Genomic DNA, 24,925 nt, shown 5'->3' with positions numbered 1-24,925 from the left:
TAGATGGAAATCCAGTCCAATGAGTCAGTTTTTTCCCCCAACCCACCCGTTTCACTTTAATTTCATGCAGCCACCACGGAATGAATTCGAATGAATTCATGCTGCCATGATGAAAATGTGGCGCTTTTCGTCACAGTATCATGAACCAATAGATTAACGTATATTTTGTGCTGCTGAATCACGACATGCTGTGAGATCAGGTTGCATATGTCATGTGTCATAGAATCCAATGGACATCAACACTGTTTGACTTTTACTTTGGAGACCACACATTCAACAGAGTCAAAACTATTCCATTTATTAATCCTATTAGCTTAACCAATAATCACTATCAGAGACCCACACAATAAAGTCGATAATTGTTCAGGACCTCCTAAAGCAAGTAAATGGGAAAAAAGTAGTGAGTACTTTTAATGATGCGTCATCTGCGGGTTGAGACATAACTGGTTCAGCACAAAAACATCTCGCCACAACAAGCTGTCTTATCTGCCACGGAGGAGTGTTAAGTGTAAGTCTCACAGAGATGAACGGAATAATATGTGCCATAAGTGGTTTCTTGTCCCCGCATTGATCCGACCCCCAACACCACATGCACAGCGCATGGAACTTTGCATATTTCCCTATTACAAGAGTAACAAAATGAGTAGTACTGTATCATATTGTGTTGTATTGTATTGTATCATATTGTAGTGTGTCTCGATATCATTAGATGATATGAATACATTTGGAATAACACTACACTTAATAATGTCAACATAATTATGATGTAATTTATGTAGGATTTTCAAACTGAAAGTGCTTCAAAGTAACAATCAGTTACTGAAAACTTTGTATGACTGCAGACTGACTCTTACTACAGATCTGAACCACACGTAAATCTTGCTCGTAACTGCAAAAATAAATATAAGAAAATTGGTGAATGTTTGACGTTTTCTTGAATTGCGAGCGTACAAGCCACATACTGTACAAAGAAATCAGTTCATTTCTAATCGTTCATGCGTGACTCTTCCTTACTGTTTAAATTACCCATCAAAACCACAGCTGCTAAAGAGAACAGAGAGCAGGGTACCTGTAATACTCGTCTTGTTTTCGTCTACTGTGTACTTGGAGCTGTTCTTCAGCGAGTGCAGCACAGCTGTGGACACGCTGCTTAAATTTTGGCTTAGAGCCTCGGCTGAGATGATGGTGAAGTTGACGATGACACTTCCCGGAGAGAATCCCACGATCACAAGTCTCACCTGGCCTGAATCCATCAGGGCCTTGATGTCTGGAGGGAGAGACTGGTAAATCTGTCGGGGATGCGTGATTCAGTTCCATCGTCAGAATGGTAAAGGATGACCAGTCTTATCTATTTCTTGGAATGAGCAGATGTAACTGGCGTACCTCCTTTACAATGCTCTCTGTGAGATTTCGATAAGCCTGGCTGCTGGTGTTCTTCAGGTCAGAGGTGTACTTGATGTTGGTAAATTGGGCTGTGACATTAAGAGTATGGGCATCTGTAAAGAACATGGTGTGTGAAACAGGTTTTTTTTCTTAATCATGCATTACACATTAAGGAAAAGGTTATCAGTCCCCATAATGCTCCTCAGTAGTCAATGCTAGCATCATATTTTCTAAAATATGGTTAACACATTACCATCTTCTTTCAACAAAGGTTCTGAGGTCATCCATGACAGACTGACGGTGTGGACGACCCCTGCCTGTGGTGCTGACGCCTGTGCAGCTACACCCATGAGCGCAAATGAAGGTCAGCTACGGCAGTTGCAAAATGGACTTTGATCGAAGACTGTATCTGAAGACCCAATCCACCCCCAACCAACTGGTGCTGTCATAGACGTCTGCATGGACTTAATAATTCTCAAAAACTTTGATGTTCCTCTGTATTGTTAAAAATGTTTTTATTAGTATGACCTAAGCAGTAGGTCACCCCTTTGAGTCTGGTCTGCTTGAGGTTTCTTCCTCAAATCATCAGAGGGAGTTTTTCCTTACCACTGTCACCTGTGTGGTTGCTCTAGGGATTGGTAAGGTTAGACCTTACTTGTGTCAAGCACCTTGAGGCAACTTTGCTGTGATTTTGCCAACCCACTCTCATGGATTGTTGTGATTCAGCAGCATGAAATATACATTAATCTATTGGTTCCTCATATTGTCACAAAAAGTGCAAAATTTTCACCATGGGAACACAAATGAATTCTGATTCATTCCGTGATGGTTGCGTGTAATTAAAAGTGCAGCGGGGCCGGGGGGGGGGGGGGGGGGGGTGTCAGGTGGTTATGGGAATGATTAGGGTTAGGGTTAGGGTTAGGATTGCAGGTAGGAGTAGGGTTAGTAATAGTGAGTTTAAAAAAAACATCAAGAAAATTTGAATAATTTCGTGACAGGAGCACGAAGAAAAAAACGTGAGACTGGGCTGGATTTGATGCTACATAAATGAAATAAATACATCCATGTAGGAGATAATCTAGATTACTTGAAAGCTTACTTGAAAAAAAAAACCACTTCTTCTTCATAAGACAAGTCCAGCTACTTTCACATAAAATTCCAGATACTCCCATTTCCTGTGGTTCACCAGTTACACTTGAACGTAGAGGCCTGTGCTGGAGCCAAAACATGAACCACAGCTCTCTGCAGCTCAGCAGGAAAAAACATGGTTTCATTCTGGTCTGGAACCTGAGCACCATGATGTCATGTGGCAGGAAGGAAAATGTGCAAGTCCTTTGAATGAGCCACTTCCAAACAAGTGGCAGTGCAACAATCAACAGTTGCAACAACTACAGTAAAATTAGGTCCCATGATTCATCTTATTCTATAGATTGGCCAGGGGCTGCAATATATCCCAGAATGCAATAGGCTTGACATGGGTACAGATCACCAGTCCATCTGCCGAAGGTACAAACAGTCAACTATTTACTCCCATATTCATTCCATTGACAATTATGAGCTACCCATGAGCCTAATCTTCTTACTGTGGTAAGAAGTCTGATTGCCTACAGACAGGCCAGCCAGACACTGGAGGAACATTCAACTCTGAACAAATTGACTGCAGGTTGGGTTTGAGCCCACAACCTTTCTGCTATAAGGTGTGCCAACAAAATATATCACCATTCCGTTCAAGAAGTCTGAGACGAGCTGGTGAAATCGGGTTTGACATAGGAAATAAATAGATTCTGTTTTGTTGGCTGGCAGCACCATAGATTGCTGGTTAGCAATGTTGCCTCACAACATGAAGGTCGCTGGTTTGAATTTGACCTGGGGTCCTTTTATGCGTGGAGTTTGCATGTTCTCCCTGTTTGTGTGGATTCCCACCGGGTGCTCGGGCTTCCTCTAATCTCCAAACACATGTAGGCGAGGTGAACTGGTGAATCTAAATTCACCATAGCTGTGAGTGAGAGTGTGAATGAGTACTGCAGGGCTGGCCTGTCCAGGGTGTACCCCACCTCTCTTCCAATGACCACTAACATAGACACCAGCTTTGGAAAATGAATGAATGAATGCATTGTTGTTGACATTATCATTTTCCCTGGTTAACTAAAATGCAGGTTGGTGCCTCTAAGGACCAGGAATCAGTGCTGGTACAAGAATACTGTAGTAGAAATGGGGTAGAAGAAACCAGCAGAGAAAAGCCCTGTGCTGGCGCAACGGTAGATTAGTACTCATACTATAAGATATAGGTGTTAACACACAAACCAATAAACAAGCCTATTTGTGGAGGTAATTGCCAAAAAATAGAAGAATAAATTGCTGCCTTGGGTACGTATGGTTCCTCATTAAACGAAAATACAGTACAAAAAGGGAAAAAATACCCCAAAGCTGTTTTTTTCTTTTCTTTACCTGTTTTGATCCACACATTGAGGGCAGGTCCTTGGCTTCCGCAAGCATGAGGGGTGACCGTAACTTTGTAGAGTAACCCTGGCTGCAGGCCTGTCACCTCCATCATGGTCTGGTTGATCTCCCAACGATTAATGAGTTCTGATTGTTGGTGTAGAACAATGATGTATGTCTGGTTTGTTTGAAAATGACTGGACCAGTACACACAAAAGGAGTTTCCAGTGACGTTGGTAGACTGCAACCTGGTGATCCTAGGAGGAACTAGAAGGCAGTAATAGGTATTAGTATGATTACAAGATTGTATCACGTTAGTCATGACTGGGGTACAATTAGTTAAACCTAACAGCCAGCGTTAGCATATCTAGCCGGCTGTTGCACCGTTTATCATAGCTAACAATATAGTCGGTTCTTTTCTGTTTGGGAAGCTAATGTTAATACATACTTGTGTTTACATTTGTTGTTATATGTATTTGTTAATACCGTTATTGTAGGGTTAAACTACGCTGTTGTACTTTATACGCTAGTTACTGGCTTTGTTTACCCCTTTTAGCTAGCAAGGTACAGTTGGCTTATTAACAGCTAATTTAATGGTAACTCTTCTAGCTATAGTTAGCTTATTTTCGTTATTTACATTTTTATTTTACATGGTGTAGATTTTAATGATTCTTCAGTTTATGGGTTCTTTAATAGATATCAACATATAGTACCTAGTTTGGGGTTTCCATTAGATAGCATATAGAATATGTATTTTGTCTTCCTATAGTAAGCTAGCAGGGTTAACTTTAGATAGATGCCTAAAACATATTACGTCATAGCTTCTGTTTGTATAATAAAATAACCATATTTATAGCTTAGCCTACTAGCTATAATTTAATTTTACTACAAGTCTCCAGACTAGGTACATGTATAACTACAGTCTTCTCCTGTATTAATATTTAGGTTTTAGAAGCTAACTCCTATAATATTATATTATATTATAGTACTATATTTATTGTATATATTGTTTATGACCCTTATTTTGTAAATATCACTTATATACATGATGTCCATTTTCTTGAGCCGCTTGGGTGTGTAGGGAGAGTTCCCATGGGTTTAAAAAGCTTTTCAACCTACCATCCCTGGTTCTCAAGACCAGGTACCTAAGTGGCTCTACTCTACTCTGTTCTACTCTTCTATTACACTCTTCTTCTTTTTGTAGATATTTAGATATACCTTAGGTCAGGATACACTAGTAGAGTTCTACCTCAGAATTGGAATGTATTATAGAAGACATACCTTACTGAATTTTCATGAGGATTAGCACCCTTTGATAGAAGTAAATATTCATAATAGTGCCCATTTTCAAACATCAGAAGATGATGCTTAATACTGAGATCAAGATTAAGTATTTCTTACAGCATGTGGTGGCTGGTAGAGGTGAGACCACAGTTGAATTCACGCTGGTATAAGGTGTAGCATTTGTTGACGAATCATAAAGGACAGAGCTTGTAGGACTTGTGCTGGTCTCAGAAGAGCTGAAGGTTCTCGTGGTGCTATTGCCTGTGAGGTCAGGTTGGGTGTTGGAAGCTGGAGTATAGACTGTATTCATGGGTGCAGGAAGTTCAGTGGTGGGTGTGCTACTGACATCAGCTGGGAGCAAAGGACAGAAGACACTGTCAAAATCAAAGTTTAGAACACTTTTGTGGCTGTCATAATTTGCCCTGGACCTGAATGAGTGGTGGAAAAAAGGTTGTGGGTTACCAAGCTGACATGTCACATTACAAGTTCATTCACGAAGAAATGTCTAAAATTAACTTGCATGTGAGGTTTATATGTGCACGTTAGAATGGGTAGAAATATCTCTGCTTTCAAAATCAGAGCAGCAACCAGAATTCTGTCAACAACAAATGGTCCTCCTAGCTTTCGGTCTAAGGCATAGTGCAGATCAGTTTGGGGAATTTCCAGCTCATGATATTCAGAGGTAATCTGAGCAAACAACTGGGCAGGAGGTGGCTGTGGTTCGGCTCAGCCTTTCTTAGGTTCAAGTAGGGGGTGCTCCAAGGAATTGATTGATTGAATGATTTAATTTGTTTCATAAAATAACACACCAAATACATACGTAATTGCCCACTAAATACACGGATAGCACAAGAAAGTGAAAAACACTTGTTTCCACTGAGGTCTGGCAAAAGCCACGAAATTGTTGTGTGGGCCGCCCGAAGAGAAGGTACTGCTGGCCAACACCAGAGGGCGCCCTGCCTGTCGTCGGGTTTCAGGCACCAGAGGGCGTAGTCGCCTCACAGGAGCCCGGAGCTGACAGCTGTCAGTCATCACCTCATCATCATCACATACCATAAAAGCCTGGGAGAGACATCACAACTCCGCCGAGTTATCAGCTTACCCGACAGGTAACCGACTCAGCCGTCTTGTGCCGTACGCACATGTTTTGCTTCTGATTTTTGCAGTCATGATCCTTTTGTATACTTACAGCTTGGAGCTGGGTTTGTGGAAGTTTGGAGGAGCTGGCGTTTCCACTCCTCACTTTCCTAACTTTCTAAGTATTGCATTAGGCACTGCACATTTTCAGTGTTCCTGTTTTCTGGGAGTGGTGGATTTTTCCCTCAGGAAGGAACTGTGATTTTTCCTGACTGTTGCTGGGTGCACACACACCCACCGTAACCTGTTTGTTTTTCCTGCCAGCAGTACCAGATCTGACAGCTGGGAGCAGTGGCCACCTGGGGACTCGGGATTTGGCGGCTCTGGTGTGTTGCAGGTCTCCATTGGCGGTGGAACCTTGTGGGTCCTGGCTCTTCTCTGGATAAGGCGTCTCCTATCCTCGGGCCTGCCCACACGTCACCTTCTTGTGTAACTTTTGATTGACAGACTAAAGCAGTATTTGACCTGTAGTGCACATTTGCAATATTAAATTGTATTTATTGGCATCTCTATTGTCCGTTCATTTACGCCCCCTGTGTGGGTCTGTGTCTTACACTTTCCCAACAGAAATACAATAAGACAACATAACAAAGGTAATACAAATGAATAATTATGAGAAATTATATAAAATAAAAAAAACATAATAATGTATAACATAAAGTAACAATAATACCAATATTTAACCTAAATAACAATGATACTAAAAATATTGATAGAATAAATAATTAGGGAATAACCCCCTTGTGTCTGAAGATTTGCAGATGTTAATGCTTGATTTTACAGCCCAGTCTCACAGCAAGTTATGATTCAGCAGCATGAAATATACATTAATCTACTGGGTCGTGATATTGTGACAAAAAGCACCTTATTTTCGTCACGGCAGCACAAATTCATTCTAATACATTCCGTGATGGCTGCACGAAATTAAAAGTGAAACGGGGTGTTGGGGGTGGTTATGGGTTAGGGTTGGGGGTAGGAGTAGGGTTAGTAATAGTGAGTTAACCCCCCGTCATGAAAATTTGAATCATTTTGTGACGGGAGCACGAAAAAAAAACGTGAGACTGGGCTTGATTTTACGGTCGCAAATATCCGTTTTACCGGCTCCACATTGTTCTATTCCAGTTCCATCATTTGCACGGTGTCACTTTCCGAATCCTTGTGAAAGGGCGTGGTCGGCTCATCAAAGCTTACCGTAGCAACAACAGCATCTTCATGCCAAAGTGGAAATTCTGTGAGCAGACCCACAGATTTCTCCATCTCATCAGCTGCATTGAGTAATTCTTTATCAAAGTCCACATCAGTACTTTCGTATGGTAGCTTAAATCCATGTATTTTGGCATCATCACCACTGCATTAGTTTGTCTCGCTCTCAACTGACAGCGTCATTATTGACATCATTGGTTGCAACGCGATCAGGGCGCGGTCGAATATTTTGTCACCATCAACATGATATTTTATGGTCTGAAATCCCACACGATTAACCAATTAAACTTGCGGAACAAATGTAATTGGATTAGAATACTAATTAACAATACTGTTACCTAATCAATAAAAATAACAAAAGTGTTGACAAAGCAAAGAAATAGTAAAACAATCAAATAAATGTAAATGTAAATGAAAACCAAGGAACCACAGATTTAGGAGGAGTTACATATAGATATTGTAGGTATTTTGTTTATGTGTGTCATTATTTGGTATCGTACCTGCACACTGCGCTCCGGAGTTGCTGGGGTCATCACCGGTAAACCCTTGACGACAGATGCAGCGGTAGGAGCCTAATGTGTTGTTGCACTCGGCTTGAGGCGGGCAGTGATGGAGGGAGGCGTGTGTGCACTCATCTACATCTGCATTTACAAACACATGGATGAAGCCAAAGAAGTCAAATTTAATAAACATCTGTCCACAACATGTCCGAATCAAAGAGCTCCAAGTGTTTTTAAACAAGTGACCCTGACCTCTAGTAATACTGTGAGAAATCTTGGAGTCATTTTTGATCAGGATATGTCATTCAAAGCCCATATTAAACAAATATGTAGGACTGCTTTTTTGCATTTACGCAATATCTCTAAAATCAGAAAGGTCTTGTCTCAGAGTGATGCTGAAAAACTAATTCATGCATTTATTTCCTCTAGGCTGGACTATTGTAATTCATTATTATCAGGTTGTCCTAAAAGTTCCCTAAAAAGCCTTCAGTTAATTCAAAATGCTGCAGCTAGAGTACTGACGGGGACTAGAAGGAGAGAGCATATCTCACCCATATTGACCTCTCTTCATTGGCTTCCTGTTAATTCTAGAATAGAATTTAAAATTCTTCTTCTTACTTATAAGGTTTTGAATAATCAGGTCCCATCTTATCTTAGGGACCTCGTAGTACCATATCACCCCAATAGAGCGCTTCGCTCTCAGACTGCAGGCTTACTTGTAGTTCCTAGGGTTTGTAAGAGTAGAATGGGAGGCAGAGCCTTCAGCTTTCAGGCTCCTCTCCTGTGGAACCAGCTCCCAATTCAGATCAGGGAGACAGACACCCTCTCTACTTTTAAGATTAGGCTTAAAACTTTCCTTTTTGCTAAAGCTTATAGTTAGGGCTGGATCAGGTGACCCTGAACCATCCCTTAGTTATGCTGCTATAGACTTAGACTGCTGGGGGGTTCCCATGATGCACTGTTTCTTTCTCTTTTTGCTCTGTATGCACCACTCTGCATTTAATCATTAGTGATCGATCTCTGCTCCCCTCCACAGCATGTCTTTTTCCTGGTTCTCTCCCTCAGCCCCAACCAGTCCCAGCAGAAGACTGCCCCTCCCTGAGCCTGGTTCTGCTGGAGGTTTCTTCCTGTTAAAAGGGAGTTTTTCCTTCCCACTGTAGCCAAGTGCTTGCTCACAGGGGGTCGTTTTGACCGTTGGGGTTTTACATCATTATTGTATGGCCTTGCCTTACAATATAAAGCGCCTTGGGGCAACTGTTTGTTGTGATTTGGCGCTATATAAAAAAATTGATTGATTGATTGAAGTGCAAAAGTAATACTTTGATTTAGTGAATTTCAAAGAAATGCAGCCTGTCTGCTTCGTGTCAGCCTGATCCTGTCAGATATCAGAAGCTAAGCAGTGCAAGACCTGGTTCGTACCTGGATGGGAGACCTCTTCAGAACACCAGCAGCAGGTAAAAGTGGAATTGTGTCAAGAAGGGCATCCGGTGTAAAACTTGTGCCAAATACCAATGCGGCAGCACTGCCAAGTGTTCCACATTGGGTGGGACAGTCCCGGTTTTTATCCCTGTGTCCCGCATCCCACATGACCGTGTGTGAGACGCCCATTAGTCTGGCATTTCTCCGGCATGCCCCCAGACCCCTCTAGTTACAGTTTGCACCCTTGGCGCTTGCGGCAAAGCGTGGGTGTCCGACACTGGTAAATTCAAATGTTGGCAGGTACAATGCGTCTCTGGCTGTATCCACTGTGGTGACCCTGAACAAAACAGGAGCAGCTGAAAAGACAACAAGAAGTGAATTTCAAAGAAGTGACTTGTACACTGAAGCAGGTATTTTATTTAGTGGTCAGGATGTTTTTTTATTTTGTTCTTTTTTTCCCCAAGGTGAACATTTATTGAAACAGTTGTTTCATTCAGTGTGTCAAGCATTTCCATTTTTTTTTTTTTTTTTTTGCACAAGTGCCATGAGGAACTTAACTCTTAACTATTCTGTTATAAAGTTATAAAGTCCAATAAACAGGGATATTCTGCATTTATAGAATGATATCCTGTTGCAATAACGTCCCAATATGTTCAGTTTTTAGCCGAATGTACTGCTGCCATTCTGTTTAGTACCTCCTGATTTTTGGGACTTGCTCACTCACTCATCTTCAACTGCTTATTGGGTCGTGGGGGCAACGGCTCCAGCAGGGGACCCCAGACTTGCCTTTCCCGGTCCACCTTAACCACCTCTGACTGGGGGATCCTGAGGTGTTCCCAGGCCAGTGTGGAGATATCATCTCTCCTCCTAGTCCTGGGTCTTCTCCGGGGTCTTCTCCCAGGTGGACGTGCTTGGAACACCTCCCTAGGGAGGCACCCGGGGGCATCCTTACCAGATGCCCGAACCACCTCAGCTGGCTCCTTTCAACGCGAAGGAGCAGTGGCTCTACTCCGAATTCCCCCCAGATGACCGAATTTCTCACCCCATCTCTAAGGGAGACACCAGCCACCCTTCTGAGGAAACCCATTTCAGCCGCTTGTTCCAACAATCTAGTTTTTTTGGTCAAGACCATAGGTGAGAGTAGGAACAAAGATTGACCAATAGACTGAAAGCTTTAGCTTTTGTTTCACTTCCCTTTTCCTCACAACAGTACGGTAGAGCGAATGCAGTACCACCCCTGCTGTGCTGATTCTCCGGGCAGTCTCACGTTCCATTGTCCCCTCACTCGTAAACAAAACCTGAGGTTCTTGAACTCCTTCACTTGGGGCAAGACCTCATTCCCTACCCGGAGTAGGCAATCCATTGGTTTCCTGCTGAGAACCATGGCCTCAGATTTAGAGGTGCTGATCCTCATCCCAGCCACTTCACACTTGGCTGCGAACCAATCCAGTGAGTGTTGGAGGTCACAGGCTGATGAAGTCAACAGGACCACATCATCTGAAAAAAGCAGTGACAAGACCTTGAGCCCACCAAACTGGAAACTTGTTAGACTTTGGACTTGTTGCTTTTTAAATATTTATTTATCGATCTTAATGCTTTTGTGTGTTTATGAATTTTTCTGTTATTTTGCGTGGCACTGGTGGCATCAAATTTCATCATGCAGCTGTGCAGTGACAATCAAGGCACCAAAGCCATTCAAGTGTTTCCAACTATGGCTCGTTTTCTGAAGTAATTCTTTTGTCTGCTGATTTGCGTGTCATGAAAAATTAATCATTTTGTGAAGCAGAGTAGGTCCTGATTAGTATTTCACTGGGGAAGATCAGGAAGCTGTGTGTGCTTCTCCATGAAGAACTGGAATTGTGTCAGGAAGGGCATTTGGCATAAAATGTGTGATGTTGTCATGTCCGTTTAAAACATGGAGAATCCCTGTGGACACTAGATCTGCTGTAGCGACCTTCATCAATTGAGCAGCGCAATCTCATTTGAGGGCGGGTGCTAAAGGGTTAAAATATGATGCATATGACACAATAATCCTACATCCGGGGACAGCAACGTGGCACTTTCTCTGAGTTCTTGGGCAAATTACACAGCAAACAAAGTGAAAATGCAAAGAAAAAGTGATGATGCAGTAGAAAGTGGACATGTGTTGCGGTTTGTTTATGACCTGGAGCGCAAATGTGTCGAGGTGATTGTGCAGGCGAGAGAACACAGCTACTCTAGTTAGCAGTGTAGGCTAACACTTAGCAGCACGACATCCCCCTCATCTTCCCTTCTCCACTGGGAAAAGAAAAAAATTGCACTTTTTGCGACTGCTTTGGTGATTGCAGCCCAAAACAAAACAGTACACCAATTTTCCATGTGAAGTGATGCTGTGTTTGTAATCCGCAACAGGAGGCTGTCCCCAGAAGTGGTCAAATCCCACAATATAATGCAGGGGTTCAAATGAGACTGCACTGCCCTATTGGCAAGAGCTGAAAGACAAACAGCAACAGTGTAGAATTATTGAGCTTCATACCAGTGGGATGCAATAAAATGTGACAATGATCTCTGATGTTACATGGACCCAAATAGCATAAAATCAATCATGCTTAAGACGTAGCAACATGTGGTAGTGCAGCGTCGAGTGAAATCAATATTCCACCCAAGGGATCAGCTGGACTAACAGTTCATTCAATAGCTGTGCATCGCACAACGAGCCAACTAGTTCATAACATGATGCTTTAAACCAGTTTAAGTGGCAGTTTACACAAATCTACCATGACAAATGTGCAACCAGTTAAAAAAAACAGAAACATACAGTTGTATGCAAACGTTTGGGCCCCCCTGATAATTTCCATGATTTTCCTTCATAAATCAGTGGTTGTTTGGATCAGGAATTTCAGTTAAATATATCATATAGCAGACAAACTCAGTGATATTTGAGACGTGAAATGAAATTCATAGGATTTACAGAAAGTGTGTAATAATTCTTTAAACAAAATTAGACAGGCGCATAAATTTGGGCACCCCAACAGAAAAAATACATCAATATTTAGTAGATCCTTCTTTTGCAGAAATAACAGCCTCTAAATGCTTCCTATAGCTTCCAATGAGAGTCTGGATTCTGATCAAAGGTATTTTGGACCATTCTTATAAAACACCTCCAGTTCAATCAGGTTTATTGGCTTCCGAGCATGGACAGCCCACTTACAATCACACAACAGGTTTTCAATATTCAGGTCTGGGGACTGAGATGGCCATTCCAGAATGCTGTACTTGTTCCTCTGCATAAATGCCTTAGTAGATTTTGGGCAGTGTTTAGGGTCATTGTCTTGTTAAAAGATCCAGCCCTGGCACAACTTTGTCACTGATTCATGAACATTGTTCTCAAGAATCTGCTGATATTGACTGGAATCCATGTGACCCTCAACTTAGGTAGCAAGTGTTTTTTTCTTGGAATGCTTTGTTCTTTTTCTGCCTCTTGTTATGTCCAGATAACTCAATATTAGTTTCATCAGTCCACAGCACCTTATTCCAAAATGAAGCTGGCTTGTCTAAATGTGCTTTAGCATACCTCAAGTGACTCTGTTTGTGGCGTGTATGCAGAAAAGGCTTCCTCTGCATTACAGCATCATACAGTATCTCTTTGTGCAAAGTGCACTGTATAGTTGAACGATGCACAGAGACACTATCTGCAGCAAGATCATGTTGTAGGTCTTTGGAGCAGGTCTGTTGGTTGACTATGACTGTTCTCACCATCCTTCGCTTCAGCTTATCTGAGATTTTTCTTGGCCTGCCACTTCGGGCATTAACTAGTACTGTGCCTATGGTCTCCCACTTCCTCACTATGTTCCTCACAGTGGAAACTAACAGCTGAAATCTCTGAGATAGCTTTTTGTATCCTTCCCCTAAACCATGATGTTGAACAATCTTTGTTTTCAGGTCATTTGAGAGTTGTTTAGAGGCTGCCATGTTGCCACTCATTAGAAGAGATACAAAGAGGGGAAACATTTGCAAGTAGTCACCTTAAATACCCTTTCTCATTATTGGATTCACCTGTGTAAGGAGATCAAGGGTCAATAAAATGACAAGGGTGTCCAAATTTATGCACCTGCCCAATTTTGTTTAAATAATTATTACACACTTTCTGTAAATACTGCAAACTTCATTTCACTTCTCAAATATCACTGTGTTTGTCTGCTATATGATATATTTAACTGAAATCTCTGATCCAGACAACCAATGATTTATAAAGGAAAATCATGAAAATTATCAGGGGGGCCAAACTTTTGCATACAACTGTATCTTCATATTTCAGACAACCGACAGATTCTCAATGAGTAAATCATTGACAGTATGAGATCTCACGAACAATTAACTGATTCCTGCTCAATCAAGAAAATGGCCCTTTTGTAAAATATAATTGAATGACTCATTAAAGATGGCAATAAAGTAAAAAAAAAAAACAAAACAAAAAAAAAACCAAGTACCTTCCTGAAAAGAAACACATACTTGCAACATAATAGCATAAAAGGTATGTGTGTGCTTTGTTTTTTAATGAATTAGATCTGTGACCGCAGTTTAGAGGATTTCCTTAAGAGCGGCTTTTTGTCTCTGTTTAAAATCCGCACGTATGACTGACTCATTAATATCGCTTCTGTGTGGCTCTGCACTTGCTGCAATGTTATTTTCCGCCACTGCAGGAAACAAATCTATGACTGTCACTCAAACAGAAGTGGTGGGAGAAGGAAACTGTGGTGCGACTGAGTCATTTCTTCCTGAACACTGTGTTCTCTCCAACATGAATCACGCTCCAAACTCTACAAGAATGTCATTTTTTGTGAAGAAGAAAAAAAAAGAAGAAGAACCAAAGGCAGTTACACGGAGATCTCTGCTGTGTGTCTTCACCTTCCACATGCACAGCTGACACCTCCTGTATGTGCTTGAGAAGGAGGTGCAGCTTTGATGTGACGGTGTGCAGCGAGAGTGAGCAGTTCAAGGCCATCAGCATCGAGGTAGCGGTTCTGAAAGGATGCACAGGCCACAAGCCGAGATAAAAGACAGACACGTCAGACTGCAGACCTCCAGTCACCTGTTAAAAATACAGACGTCTTATCTGGAGCGGTGGAAGCTGTCTGAGCAGGATATTAGTAGAATTTTTTACCATTGCTTGCAGTATTCGTGTGTGATTCAGCAGCCCTCGATCTTTAGACATGAGCTGGTTGTAATCGATCTTTACTGTCACTGTCGCATTGAATCTGCATCTTCCAATCTCAGAATAATTTGATGAGCCTGAAAAGATAAATTTGACAATTAACTCACTTCATACAAGATTCAAATGCTAAATGGACATCTGACACAGACACTCAAAGTGCTTTACAGTAATATCTCACACACACCCATTCACACACCCATCGCAAAGTGCCCATCTGCACACCAGGAACAACTTGAGGGTTACAGATAAGGGCCCTTTCACACATAACATGATCTGTAGACGTCAACTAGTGCACAAAGGAGGAATTGCATGCCAATTGTGAAAAATCATAGCTGCCTCCAATGCCTCATACACCTGTTGCTACAACTATTTGCGCACACCAGTGGCTAAAAGACAGAGTGTGCCCTGTGAGAGCCCATTCAATCCCTCTCACGGCAGGTGTCGGCCAAATTTCAGGTGACACACACGAACATCTAACCCCTGCTTACTTGGCACTTAGAAAATGTGTGGTCATTTACACTGTTAACACAACAGTCAGCAGACGATCACTTTCAGGCTGGATGTGAAATTTGTCTAAGTGCCCCCACAACTGTGAAGTTGCCAAGTACACGTGGCGTGCCAGAGTGTCGGCTCCCCAAACAACATGTGTGCGTGTTTCACATGGCGTACATGTGGTTCGCGTGCCCCCCTGCAGGTGAAGCACCTCTCATCTGATTGCAGAGTAACACCATGGTCTGTGTGCTGAATGGACAGGGGGCGTGGCTGGCTGTCAACAGCAGCAGTTGACATCTCTGGTCCTGGACGTCATAGCTGCAGAACACATACTGTGTTTTGATGGACACGCGTGTGTGTGTGCTTGCTGTCCTCACGTGGAAATACAGAAAAACATATATTGCTTTTGTGGCAGGCTGGAGAGCGCGCATAGCGTGCACATTGACAGGCTGCCCCAGGTGATACAGGCAGTCAGATCATAACACGCAGTGGGCAATCTGAATGTCATGTCACTCACATGAGCTCTGTTCCACATGATGCCCATCGGCATAATGTTTTCATGGTTCGCTCATACAAGCTGTTCCGCCATGATTCACCCTAATTTGTATTTATTCATACTATGTGTGAAGGGGCCCTAAGGGGTTAAGGGGTCCAAGGTATCTTTATGGTTTTCCTGTCTGACATGGAATGAAACTGAGGATGTTCTCTTCATAATCTCACCTTTCTAACCTCTAGAGGGGTTGAGAAGTTAGACCATTCTCTCTGCAGTGAGGCTCATGTCTCTGGGAGCTCACCTTCTGAGATTAAAAGATCCCTGAGCTCATGGTGTCTTGAGACCACTCGACAGAGGTTTTTGGTCTTGCTGATTTCTTTGCAGGAGAAGAAACATCCAAGTCTTTATGTTCCTAGTGCTTCCTGTCATACTGTATGACTTGGAGACTTGGAAGCAGTGACGTAAGGAAGCAGTGACCCATCTCTTCAGAAAATACTTGGGTACCGCTGGAATGTCTGCACCCAGTGAACAGTTACTTATGGAGACTGAGATGAGGACCAACTCTTGCATTGTTAGGGAATATGAGCTGACATTTTGGTCAGGTAACATGTTTCTCTGGGCATGGTCCAGCATGCGGGTGCTTCAGTGCACTAGGACTAGGACACCGGAAGCTAGAGAATGCCAAGGAGATGCCCATGGTTCACCTGGCTGCAGCAGGTACTAGATGGTTACAGTTGAGACATGGGCATGAACCAGTTGTCTGCGTGGACGGCTGCCAGGACCTGCAGCAATTTCATGGTGTAGTGAATGCTGCAATGCACACTACCAGCACATTCTACAAGACCTGACTCATCAAGTCCCCAAATGCATGCCCTTCCTGACACAACTCGAGACGTCAAAGCAGAGTGGGACATGGGCGGCCTTGATCCTTCTCTTTGGAAGGCAAGTGTACAACCACATGTACCATGGAACAAGATTTAATATAATATTCAATTCAAAAACATGTCAAGTGATATTGTAAAGTAACCAGTTCCTTTTATTTTCTTTAAAAAAAAAGTCAAAGACCTATTCACCACTATTTTCAAAGGTTTTATGTAGTAAATCAATTTGGTGAAAACAGTGAGTTTGCATTATTACCTCTGACAAGTGGATTATTTTTTGTTTGTTTGTTTGTTTGTTTTTGTCTGACTGTTGGTTTGTTAACAGGATGACCGCAAAAACTAATAATTTGATTTACATCATGCCATTCACATACCAGTGCCCGTGTAAATACAGTCCATCCAGAAAGTATTCCCAGCAATTCACTTTTTCCACATTTTGTTATATACAGCTTGATTCTAAAATGGATGAAATTCTTTTTTCCCCTCAAAATCCTACACACAGTACTCCATAATGACAATGTCAAAAAGTTCCTTTGATTTTTGCACATTTATTTTTTAAAAAAGAAATCACATGTACATAAGTATTCACAGTATTCACGAAGATAGGATTGTCTCTAGGCACAAATCTGGGGAAGGGTACAGAAACATTTCTGCTGCTTTAAAGGGGGCAATGAGCCTCCATCATATGTAAATGGAAGAAGTTTGGATCAACTAGGACACTTCCTAGATCTGGCCACCCACCTAAACTGAGTGATCGTGGGAGGAGGGTCTTAGTCAGGGAGGTGACCAAGATCCCAATGGTCACTCTGTCATTGTTCCGGCATTCCTCTGTGGAGAGAGGAGAACCTTCCAGAAGGACAATCATCTCTACAGCAATGGTAGAGTGGCCAGACGGAAGCCACTCCTTGGTAAAAAACAAATGGCAGCCCACCTGGAGTTTGCCAAAAGGCACCTGAAGGACTCTCAGACCATGAGAAACAAAATTCTCTGGTCTGATGAGCCAAAGATTGAACTCTTTGGCGTGAATGTCAGGCGTCATGTTTGGAGGAAACCAGACACCATCCCTACAGTGAAGCATGGTGGTGGCAGCATCATGCTGTGGGGATGTTTTCAGCAGCAGGAACTGGGAGACTAGTCAGGATGAATATAGCAATGTACAGAGACATCCTGGACGAAAACCTGCTCCAGAACGTGCTTGACATCAGACTGGGGTGACGGTTCATCTTTCAGCAGGACAATGACCCTAAGCACACAGCCAAGATATCAAAGGAGGGGCTTCAGGACAACTCTGTGAAGGTCCTTGAGTGGTCCAGCCAGAGCCCAGACCTGAATCTGATTGAACATCTCTGGAGAGATCTGAAAATGTCTGTGCACCGACGCTCCCCATCCAACCTGATGGAGCTTGAGAGGTGCTGCAAAGAGGAATGGACCAAACTGTCCAAAGATAGGTGCACCAAGCTTGTGGCATCATATTCAAGAAGACTTGAGGCTGTAATTGCTGCCAAAGATGCATCAACAAAGTATTGAGCAAAGGGTGTGAATACTTATGTACATGTGATTTCTTTTTTTTTTTTTTTTTTTTTATAAATTTGCAATAATTTTTCATAAATTTGCAAAAATTGTCACCATTTATGACCAAACCATAAATGGTGACAACTATGCCGGCTGGCTGAGGTGGTGATGCAGGGCTACCATGAGCAAACACCCAGGAAAGTTGATGAAGGCTATATTTTTCATTAGGACAATGCCCCCTCTCACAAGTCGCTAGCTGACATGACAGTGGCTACCAACTGATTGACCAACTGCTATAATTGCCTGATTTGGCAAGATTTGACTTCTATTTGTTTATCAGATAGTGAAGAGACATTTGTCTGGTAAGTGCTGATGGCATCACGACTGCTGCTGTATAACATGTATAACCACCAGAATGAAAACTACTACACCAAGAAGATCTAAGCACTGCAGCACCGTTACAAGATGTGTGTCAACAGGGTGATGTTGAAAAAAAAGAACCCATGTGTTGTCTCATTCCACAAGGTCATCTTTGTTAACCTTTTAACCTTCTATATATTTATATGAAGTGAACGTTTCAACAAGGCCATTGTGCAGTATGAACAATAAAAATCAGAACATATACTAACTTGAAGGATTCTGGCAGAGGGAGATACCAATTCTTTGGCAGCATTTTTGCCAGCCTGGGCAGTCGATATCCCAGTTGCAGTGTTCATAATTACTGGGACATGCACCATCTCTGGGACAGGATCCTGGCTTGGCAGTGAATTCTCCACTCCGGTTTACAGCTTCAGTCAAAATAAATAACACGGCACAAGCTGTCCATTAGAAGTGAAAAGACTAACAGCACACTCTCTATACTTACAAAATACCACAAACTATCAAAGTCACTTTGCCTGCTTACTACACTATGGGATGCAAAGACACTTCAAATCTAAATTGCAAACACAGAATGGAACAGTGCCAAAAATAAATGAATAATGCACACTCACGTAAGGCACAGTAACGGCCGACTTGTTCGTAGCCATCACAGCATCTTGTCACCTGCTTGGTAATGGTCTTGTATTCAATACGTTGGCTAAGTTTGTAAAGTCGAACTTCACATTTTGTCCAAAGCAGCCAGCCACCACAAGGCCTGGTCACGGTGTAGGGGATTATGTGCATGACCATGATACTGACTATCCTTGTCTCATTGCGAGCACATAGATGGTAGCCTGATATGGACAAGCCATTTTCTAGGGTAAAATATGTCACATCAGTTTCATACCGTAGTTTCATAGTCTGTATCTGATAATGTCTGATTTTATATTTCGTGTTATCCATTACCACTCCTCATTGCTTTTCTTAAATCTGTGAGTAATACCAATTGATTATCTTCACACAAATGCATTACAATGATAGAAATAGGACTAGAGAAGAAAAAACAATATTATAAAAACTCAGCCATTTCATTTAATAGCATCAGGATATATTAATTTCATGTTAATATGTCATAAGCTTTATACAATAGTTTCATAGTATACATCTGATAACAACATCTGATTTTATATTCTGTTATCCATAAGCAGTGCTCATTGAGTTTCCAAAAATGCTAAGCAATACCTGTTAGTCATCTGCATATAAAAGCATTTACAATGTTAAAAATAGGACTACAGCAGAAGATGCAAAATGTAAAAAAAAAAAACCCTCAACCATAGCATTTAATAGATTCAGGACACATTAATCTTGTGTTAACTTGTTACCTGCCAAGAATGCTTACCTTCACCCACAAGGTTTAGTCCCCTACAGAAAGCCAGTAGGGCCGCGACCACCTTGACAAATAGCATCCAACTCATTTTTCACCGAGCAAAATCCCAACAACGTATTGAACAACCATATTGTATGTACAAGTTTCACTGAGATGCTAATTGTGGAGGGTAGATTCAAACACCAAATCCTCTGCGGTTCTCTCTTTCTCCTCCCTTATTGCACCACCGTCCCTAATGGATCACACCATCATGGCAGTTGATGAGTATGACTAAATTACAAGTTTAAACTGAATTGCTATGTTGTCAATAGATTAAAATGAAAGAAATGCTTGCAAAATATGATGTAATCCACATTATTTGATATTTTGATGTATGATTGGCACGTCAGTGAACATATTTCAAAGATAAAAACCAAAGGTGTCTTGTTTTTTTTAAATGAACCAAATCATATTCTCTAAGTTATTTCATTTTATTTTATTCAATATGAGGGTCAGTAAACATGTTTATGATGCCAAAGAAGGAGATGTGGGATGAGAGAGTCCCTAATGAGCCGGTTTCTATCACAGGTAACCATGGCAGTCCTCGCTGTTGCTCCCAGAACAAGCAGCCTGCCGGCGCCCGTTAATGTTGAACAAGGAGGAGTAAAAAGGTCCCATTTTTCTCACATTCACATTGGGATGTTTTGGCTTTTCAAGTTAAGTTCAAGAAATAGTTTAAATCAATGTTGTGTTGTCATTTTGATGTTGATAAATCTGTATTTTTCCCTTATTTTCCTATTTTTCCTTTCTAAAATATGCTTCAACATAGTTCTTCTTTATCCTTAATTAGGTGTGAAAGTGTATCTGATTAAACTGACTCCAGTCATTAAGTAATAATGACTGCATGCAGGTTGAAACGTCGGAGCATGTAGAATTACAGAGCATTGACCTGCCACATACAGCAACAACACAAAACACAAGTCAGTGAGTCCGGACAAAGTCATTTACAGTATAATAATATATTGTAAATGAACATAAATTTGTTCTTTAGATGAACATAAATAACGCACATGCAAGCAATACTCTCAGTTTTTTTCAGCTTGTACCAGACTGGGTCACGAGACTGTTGCTTAGTGCTTAGAGCTTTGCAGGAAGATGCCTGTAGGCCACAGAAACATGGCAACAAACCCCCACTGAATGTTAGTAATGACACAAACTCACTGCCATTTATTCACTCATTGAGCTTCACTGGGACTAAGGTGTGGGCAGTTACATGCCCGGCACGGTGTATATGTGCATACTCTGTACACATTATATATATATATATATATATATATATATATATATATATATATATATATATATATATATATATATATATATATATATATATATACACTCAACAAAAATATAAATGCAACACTTTTGGTTTTGCTCCCATTTTGTATGAGATGAACTCAAAGATCTAAAACTTTTTGGTGACAAAAGTCCGTTTCAGTCTGTGAAGGGGGCAAAAGTTAAAGTTGCTCCAATTTTGGTAAAAAATGATTGGTTGAGTTAATATGGATTTAAAAAGGAAAGGTTTGCACCGTATGTCATGCTTTAGTTATCACGTTTTGTGGTAATATATGTCACATGTCATAGAATCCAATGGACGTCAACATTGTTGGACCTTTACTTTGGAAATCAAACATTCAACACAGTCAAAACTATTCCATTTATTAATCCTATGAGCTCAACCAATAATTTACACCAGTGTTTACCAAAGCTGGAGTAACTTTAACTTTTGACCCCTGCACAGACTGAAGTTGACCTTTGCCACCATTCTTGCTGTTTTTACTCCATAACATTCAGTCATAGATAGTCCAAACTAGACATTTTTGGAATCTTTATGATCAGACAAATAATATGTTATAGTTCTCAATATGATTGGAGCAGTTTTCAATTTTGACCCCTGTGTAATTCTTCAATTGACCCCTACCTGGCTGCCTATTGAAAATTTAAGTGGCCGGTTGTTTTTTTCAAAACAGTAATCTCTAAGTTTCTGTGTAGTCTCTCAGTTGTCCAGGTGGTTTCCATAATAGAGAAGCTTGAATCTTCGACTGGACTGGGTCGCTTGACGTGAGGATGTTTCGCTTCAAATTGCAGAAGCTTCCTCAGCTAAAATTCTTGCTCTGGTAGTCTGACTTCTGTCTTGACCCTTGTGGAGACCCTTCTCTTCTCAACCCAGTCCAGTCCAAGATTCAAGCTTCTCTACTATTGTAATCTCTAAGGAGTATTTGTGCTGAATTTGGTGCTTGTATAACCATATGAAGGATTGTTTCAGTTATTTGCTCCACCTTATCTGCTGGATGTCATGTGTGATGTCACAGCGCCATCTACAAAGTGACATCATGTCATAATGTCACAAGGACGTCACGATTTGCCATCAATTTATGGTGTCTGAATGATCAATCAATCAATTTTTTATATAGCGCCAAATCACAACAAACAGTTGCCCCAAGGCGCTTTATATTGTAAGGCAAGGCCATACAATAATTACAGAAAAACCCCAAAGGTCAAAACGACCCCCTGTGAGCAAGCACATGGCGACAGTGGGAAGGAAAAACGATGTTAGAAGACATGACTAAATCCTGACCAAAAACTGAGGTCACATGGTCGTCATGTGTTTGCTGGGTCTCTATCATTATGGAAGTTATGTATTTGAGAGTTACAATCTGTGGACAGTGTTACTTTAACTCTGACAAATGTGGCTCTATATAAGCTCTGGAAAAGCGTTAAACTTTGTCAGAGTTCATTTTCTTTTTACTGTTTTAAACTTGTAATCCTGTGTAAATATAATCGCTAACGGCTTATATTTTAATTCCAAAAAGTCACAAATCGATAAATAAAAAAAGTCTTTCCCTTTAAATTAGCTTCAGTCACAAGTCTGGTTTTGGCGCCGCCTCCTGGTGGTTAAACAGCCTATGGGAGCAGAGCGCACGTGACGAGTGTTCTTTGCGATGACTTCATCTCTGGTGTGGGATGACGTCAAATTCAAGATGGATGGAATCACGACCAGCGCGGAGAAAGCTACACGAGCCTGAATAAAGTGGTGGCCGTGCGGGGGGAAGCCGTTATCCACCGCGGGTCCGGTAAGTGTTTACCGAAGCGCAAAGTTCCCCGAAATGCTCCTCTGGACGGTGGAACGGGAGTTGCGAGTGTGTGTCGAAGATAACCTTGTGTTTTTTGTTTTTTTTTTTGCTCGCTGACGTAACTCGGCTGTGCCGCGCGCGCGCTGTCGGTTGGGAAGTTTTTTTTTTTTTCTTCCCCTCCCTCTCTCTTTCTTTCTCCAAGGAGCGAAAAATCCAGTAGTTGGCGGTTGGAAATCAACGGCTGCACGGACTAAGTGTACGTTAGTTACATTAGTAATCCGTTAAAAAAGGCGCGAGGGCGGCACAACTTTTCCTGTCTCTGACGGAAATATTTCGTGCTTTTCGCTGACTCGTTTACGTGCAACCGAAACGGTAACTGTGGCTGTTTTCTAAACCGAAAGCGTCACCTCCGAAGTTAACCGTCATGAGAAACGGAGCCACGTCTTTCCGATGACATAATGTTGAGACGCTTCTTGTTCGTGGCAAACTGCGATCCGGCTGGAATGTTTTTTAATTACTTTTTTTTCCCATGCTCTCCTAACGTGGTCTAAAAGTTTTATCGAACATTCTGCGCGATTTTTATTAGTTTTTGATGAATGAAATTAGCTTCTGTCCAACAATCATTTTTGAGAACCAGAGTCAAGTTAGTCAACAGAAGCAATGCAGCTTCTGGTCGTTTATTTTCAAAATAAAGTACTTGTTGAAGGATTGGAATTACGGTTCACTTTGTAACCACATTAAATATGAAATCATTGTTTACAGTAAACGCTCTTGTGTACCTTTGTTTCTGTTCTGCAAATTGTGAATCTTCTGTGTAGTATGCAAAATGAGACGGGATTGATTTTTCCAATTTCTGGAAGGGTGCTGCACACTTTGAACAATGTTTCAGTTTAAATTTTGATGAGATGTATGAAAAAAGAAAGTTTGGAAATTTGTACAGTTCTCTGTGTAATGTGGCATTGCCTCAGAAAGGGTAACTGGTGTAAAACTTGTGCCAAATCAACATGCAGATCCACCTGGGATCTGCATGATCCACCTGGGATCCCCAAGTAAAGAAGAAGCTGAAGGGACTCCAGACCATGGCTTTGTGCACTTCCAGGAGGCTTCTTGAAGTAGCAAAATTCTGATGTGTTCCAGGTCCCATTTTGGATTCACAGTCTGTGTGGAACGTTGACCAAATATAAATGGGCATTGATTGGATTCGGGGAGTTTGTAGCGCTCTACTCGCTGGTTGTTTTCATACTGGTAATCTATGCTGGGTTCAACTTTGCAAAGAATAGCCAGAAGGTTGTCAGACTTTTGTTTTAAAGCTGCTACACAGCTTTAATGCTTTATATAGATGTTTAAAAAAAGTTTGAGAACCTTCAGGCTAATAAATGACAGTTAGTTACATTACCAGAAAGACTCAACATATTTTATGTTGTTCATGTGTTATTTATGTTGCTTGATTATTTTATTCTGTTGCTTACTGCATTTTCAATATGTCAATATTTTCCTGAAGGAGGAAAAAAACAGCAGAACATCATGTGTGATATCCCTTCCTATAAACCCACTTTTTAAAAAAATAAACAAAAATGAAATTAAAAGTTCTATTGAATTCAGGCAATCTAGCACCAACTGCTTCTTCTTGATGAACTCATCCCATCTGCTCAAAGTGAGGTTAAGCAGTGACATCAGCTGCTGGAGTCAGCAGCTGCAAAGAAAACCTGCACCCTCTTGGCCCTTTCTGAATACTTTGGACACCACTGCAATATAGTAACATGCAAAGCCATTGTACCAAGAGGCGGACGTTCCATCACAACCTGAATCAAACATTTTTCACATCTCTTTGGCGCTTTTTCAAAATTTTAACTGGGAACAGAAAAACAAATGAGCCAGTGTACCACGATTAAGGCCCTATTTATTTAAAAAAAAAATATATATATAATAATTATTCATCCTTGACATCAGAAAAAAAAAAGTAGGGGGGGCTCCTTTTTTCTTTCTTTTTTATAAACAGGTACAAATATTTCAAACCTGAAAAGCTAGAAGCACTCAGAGTGCAAACCTCCGCCAAGGCCATGGGGTCACTGACGCCATAACATCTACACGCCGTGGAATCATTGAACCTAAAAAAGTCTAACAATGA

General features: G+C 41.3%; 1 protein-coding gene across 1 annotated transcript in view; it reads right to left on the bottom strand.

The window, feature by feature from the left end:
- Nucleotides 1–19,772, bottom strand: part of umodl1 (uromodulin-like 1) — a 48,933-nt gene extending 29,161 nt beyond the window's left edge. The window contains exons 1-10 of the mRNA XM_034179121.1: nucleotides 19,697–19,772; nucleotides 18,930–19,172; nucleotides 18,567–18,725; nucleotides 14,509–14,636; nucleotides 14,253–14,436; nucleotides 7,947–8,087; nucleotides 5,224–5,457; nucleotides 3,832–4,089; nucleotides 1,384–1,496; nucleotides 1,070–1,289 (exon numbers count right to left, since the gene is read on the bottom strand). Coding sequence (XP_034035012.1) covers nucleotides 1,070–1,289; nucleotides 1,384–1,496; nucleotides 3,832–4,089; nucleotides 5,224–5,457; nucleotides 7,947–8,087; nucleotides 14,253–14,436; nucleotides 14,509–14,636; nucleotides 18,567–18,725; nucleotides 18,930–19,172; nucleotides 19,697–19,772 — 1,756 coding nt within the window. The remainder of the gene's footprint in view (nucleotides 1–1,069; nucleotides 1,290–1,383; nucleotides 1,497–3,831; nucleotides 4,090–5,223; nucleotides 5,458–7,946; nucleotides 8,088–14,252; nucleotides 14,437–14,508; nucleotides 14,637–18,566; nucleotides 18,726–18,929; nucleotides 19,173–19,696) is intronic.
- Between the last annotated feature and the right edge of the window lie 5,153 nt (nucleotides 19,773–24,925).

Source organism: Thalassophryne amazonica, chromosome 9, assembly GCF_902500255.1.
Source record: "Thalassophryne amazonica chromosome 9, fThaAma1.1, whole genome shotgun sequence".
NCBI lineage: Eukaryota > Metazoa > Chordata > Actinopteri > Batrachoidiformes > Batrachoididae > Thalassophryne > Thalassophryne amazonica.
This window is presented reverse-complemented; position numbering and strand designations above follow the sequence as displayed.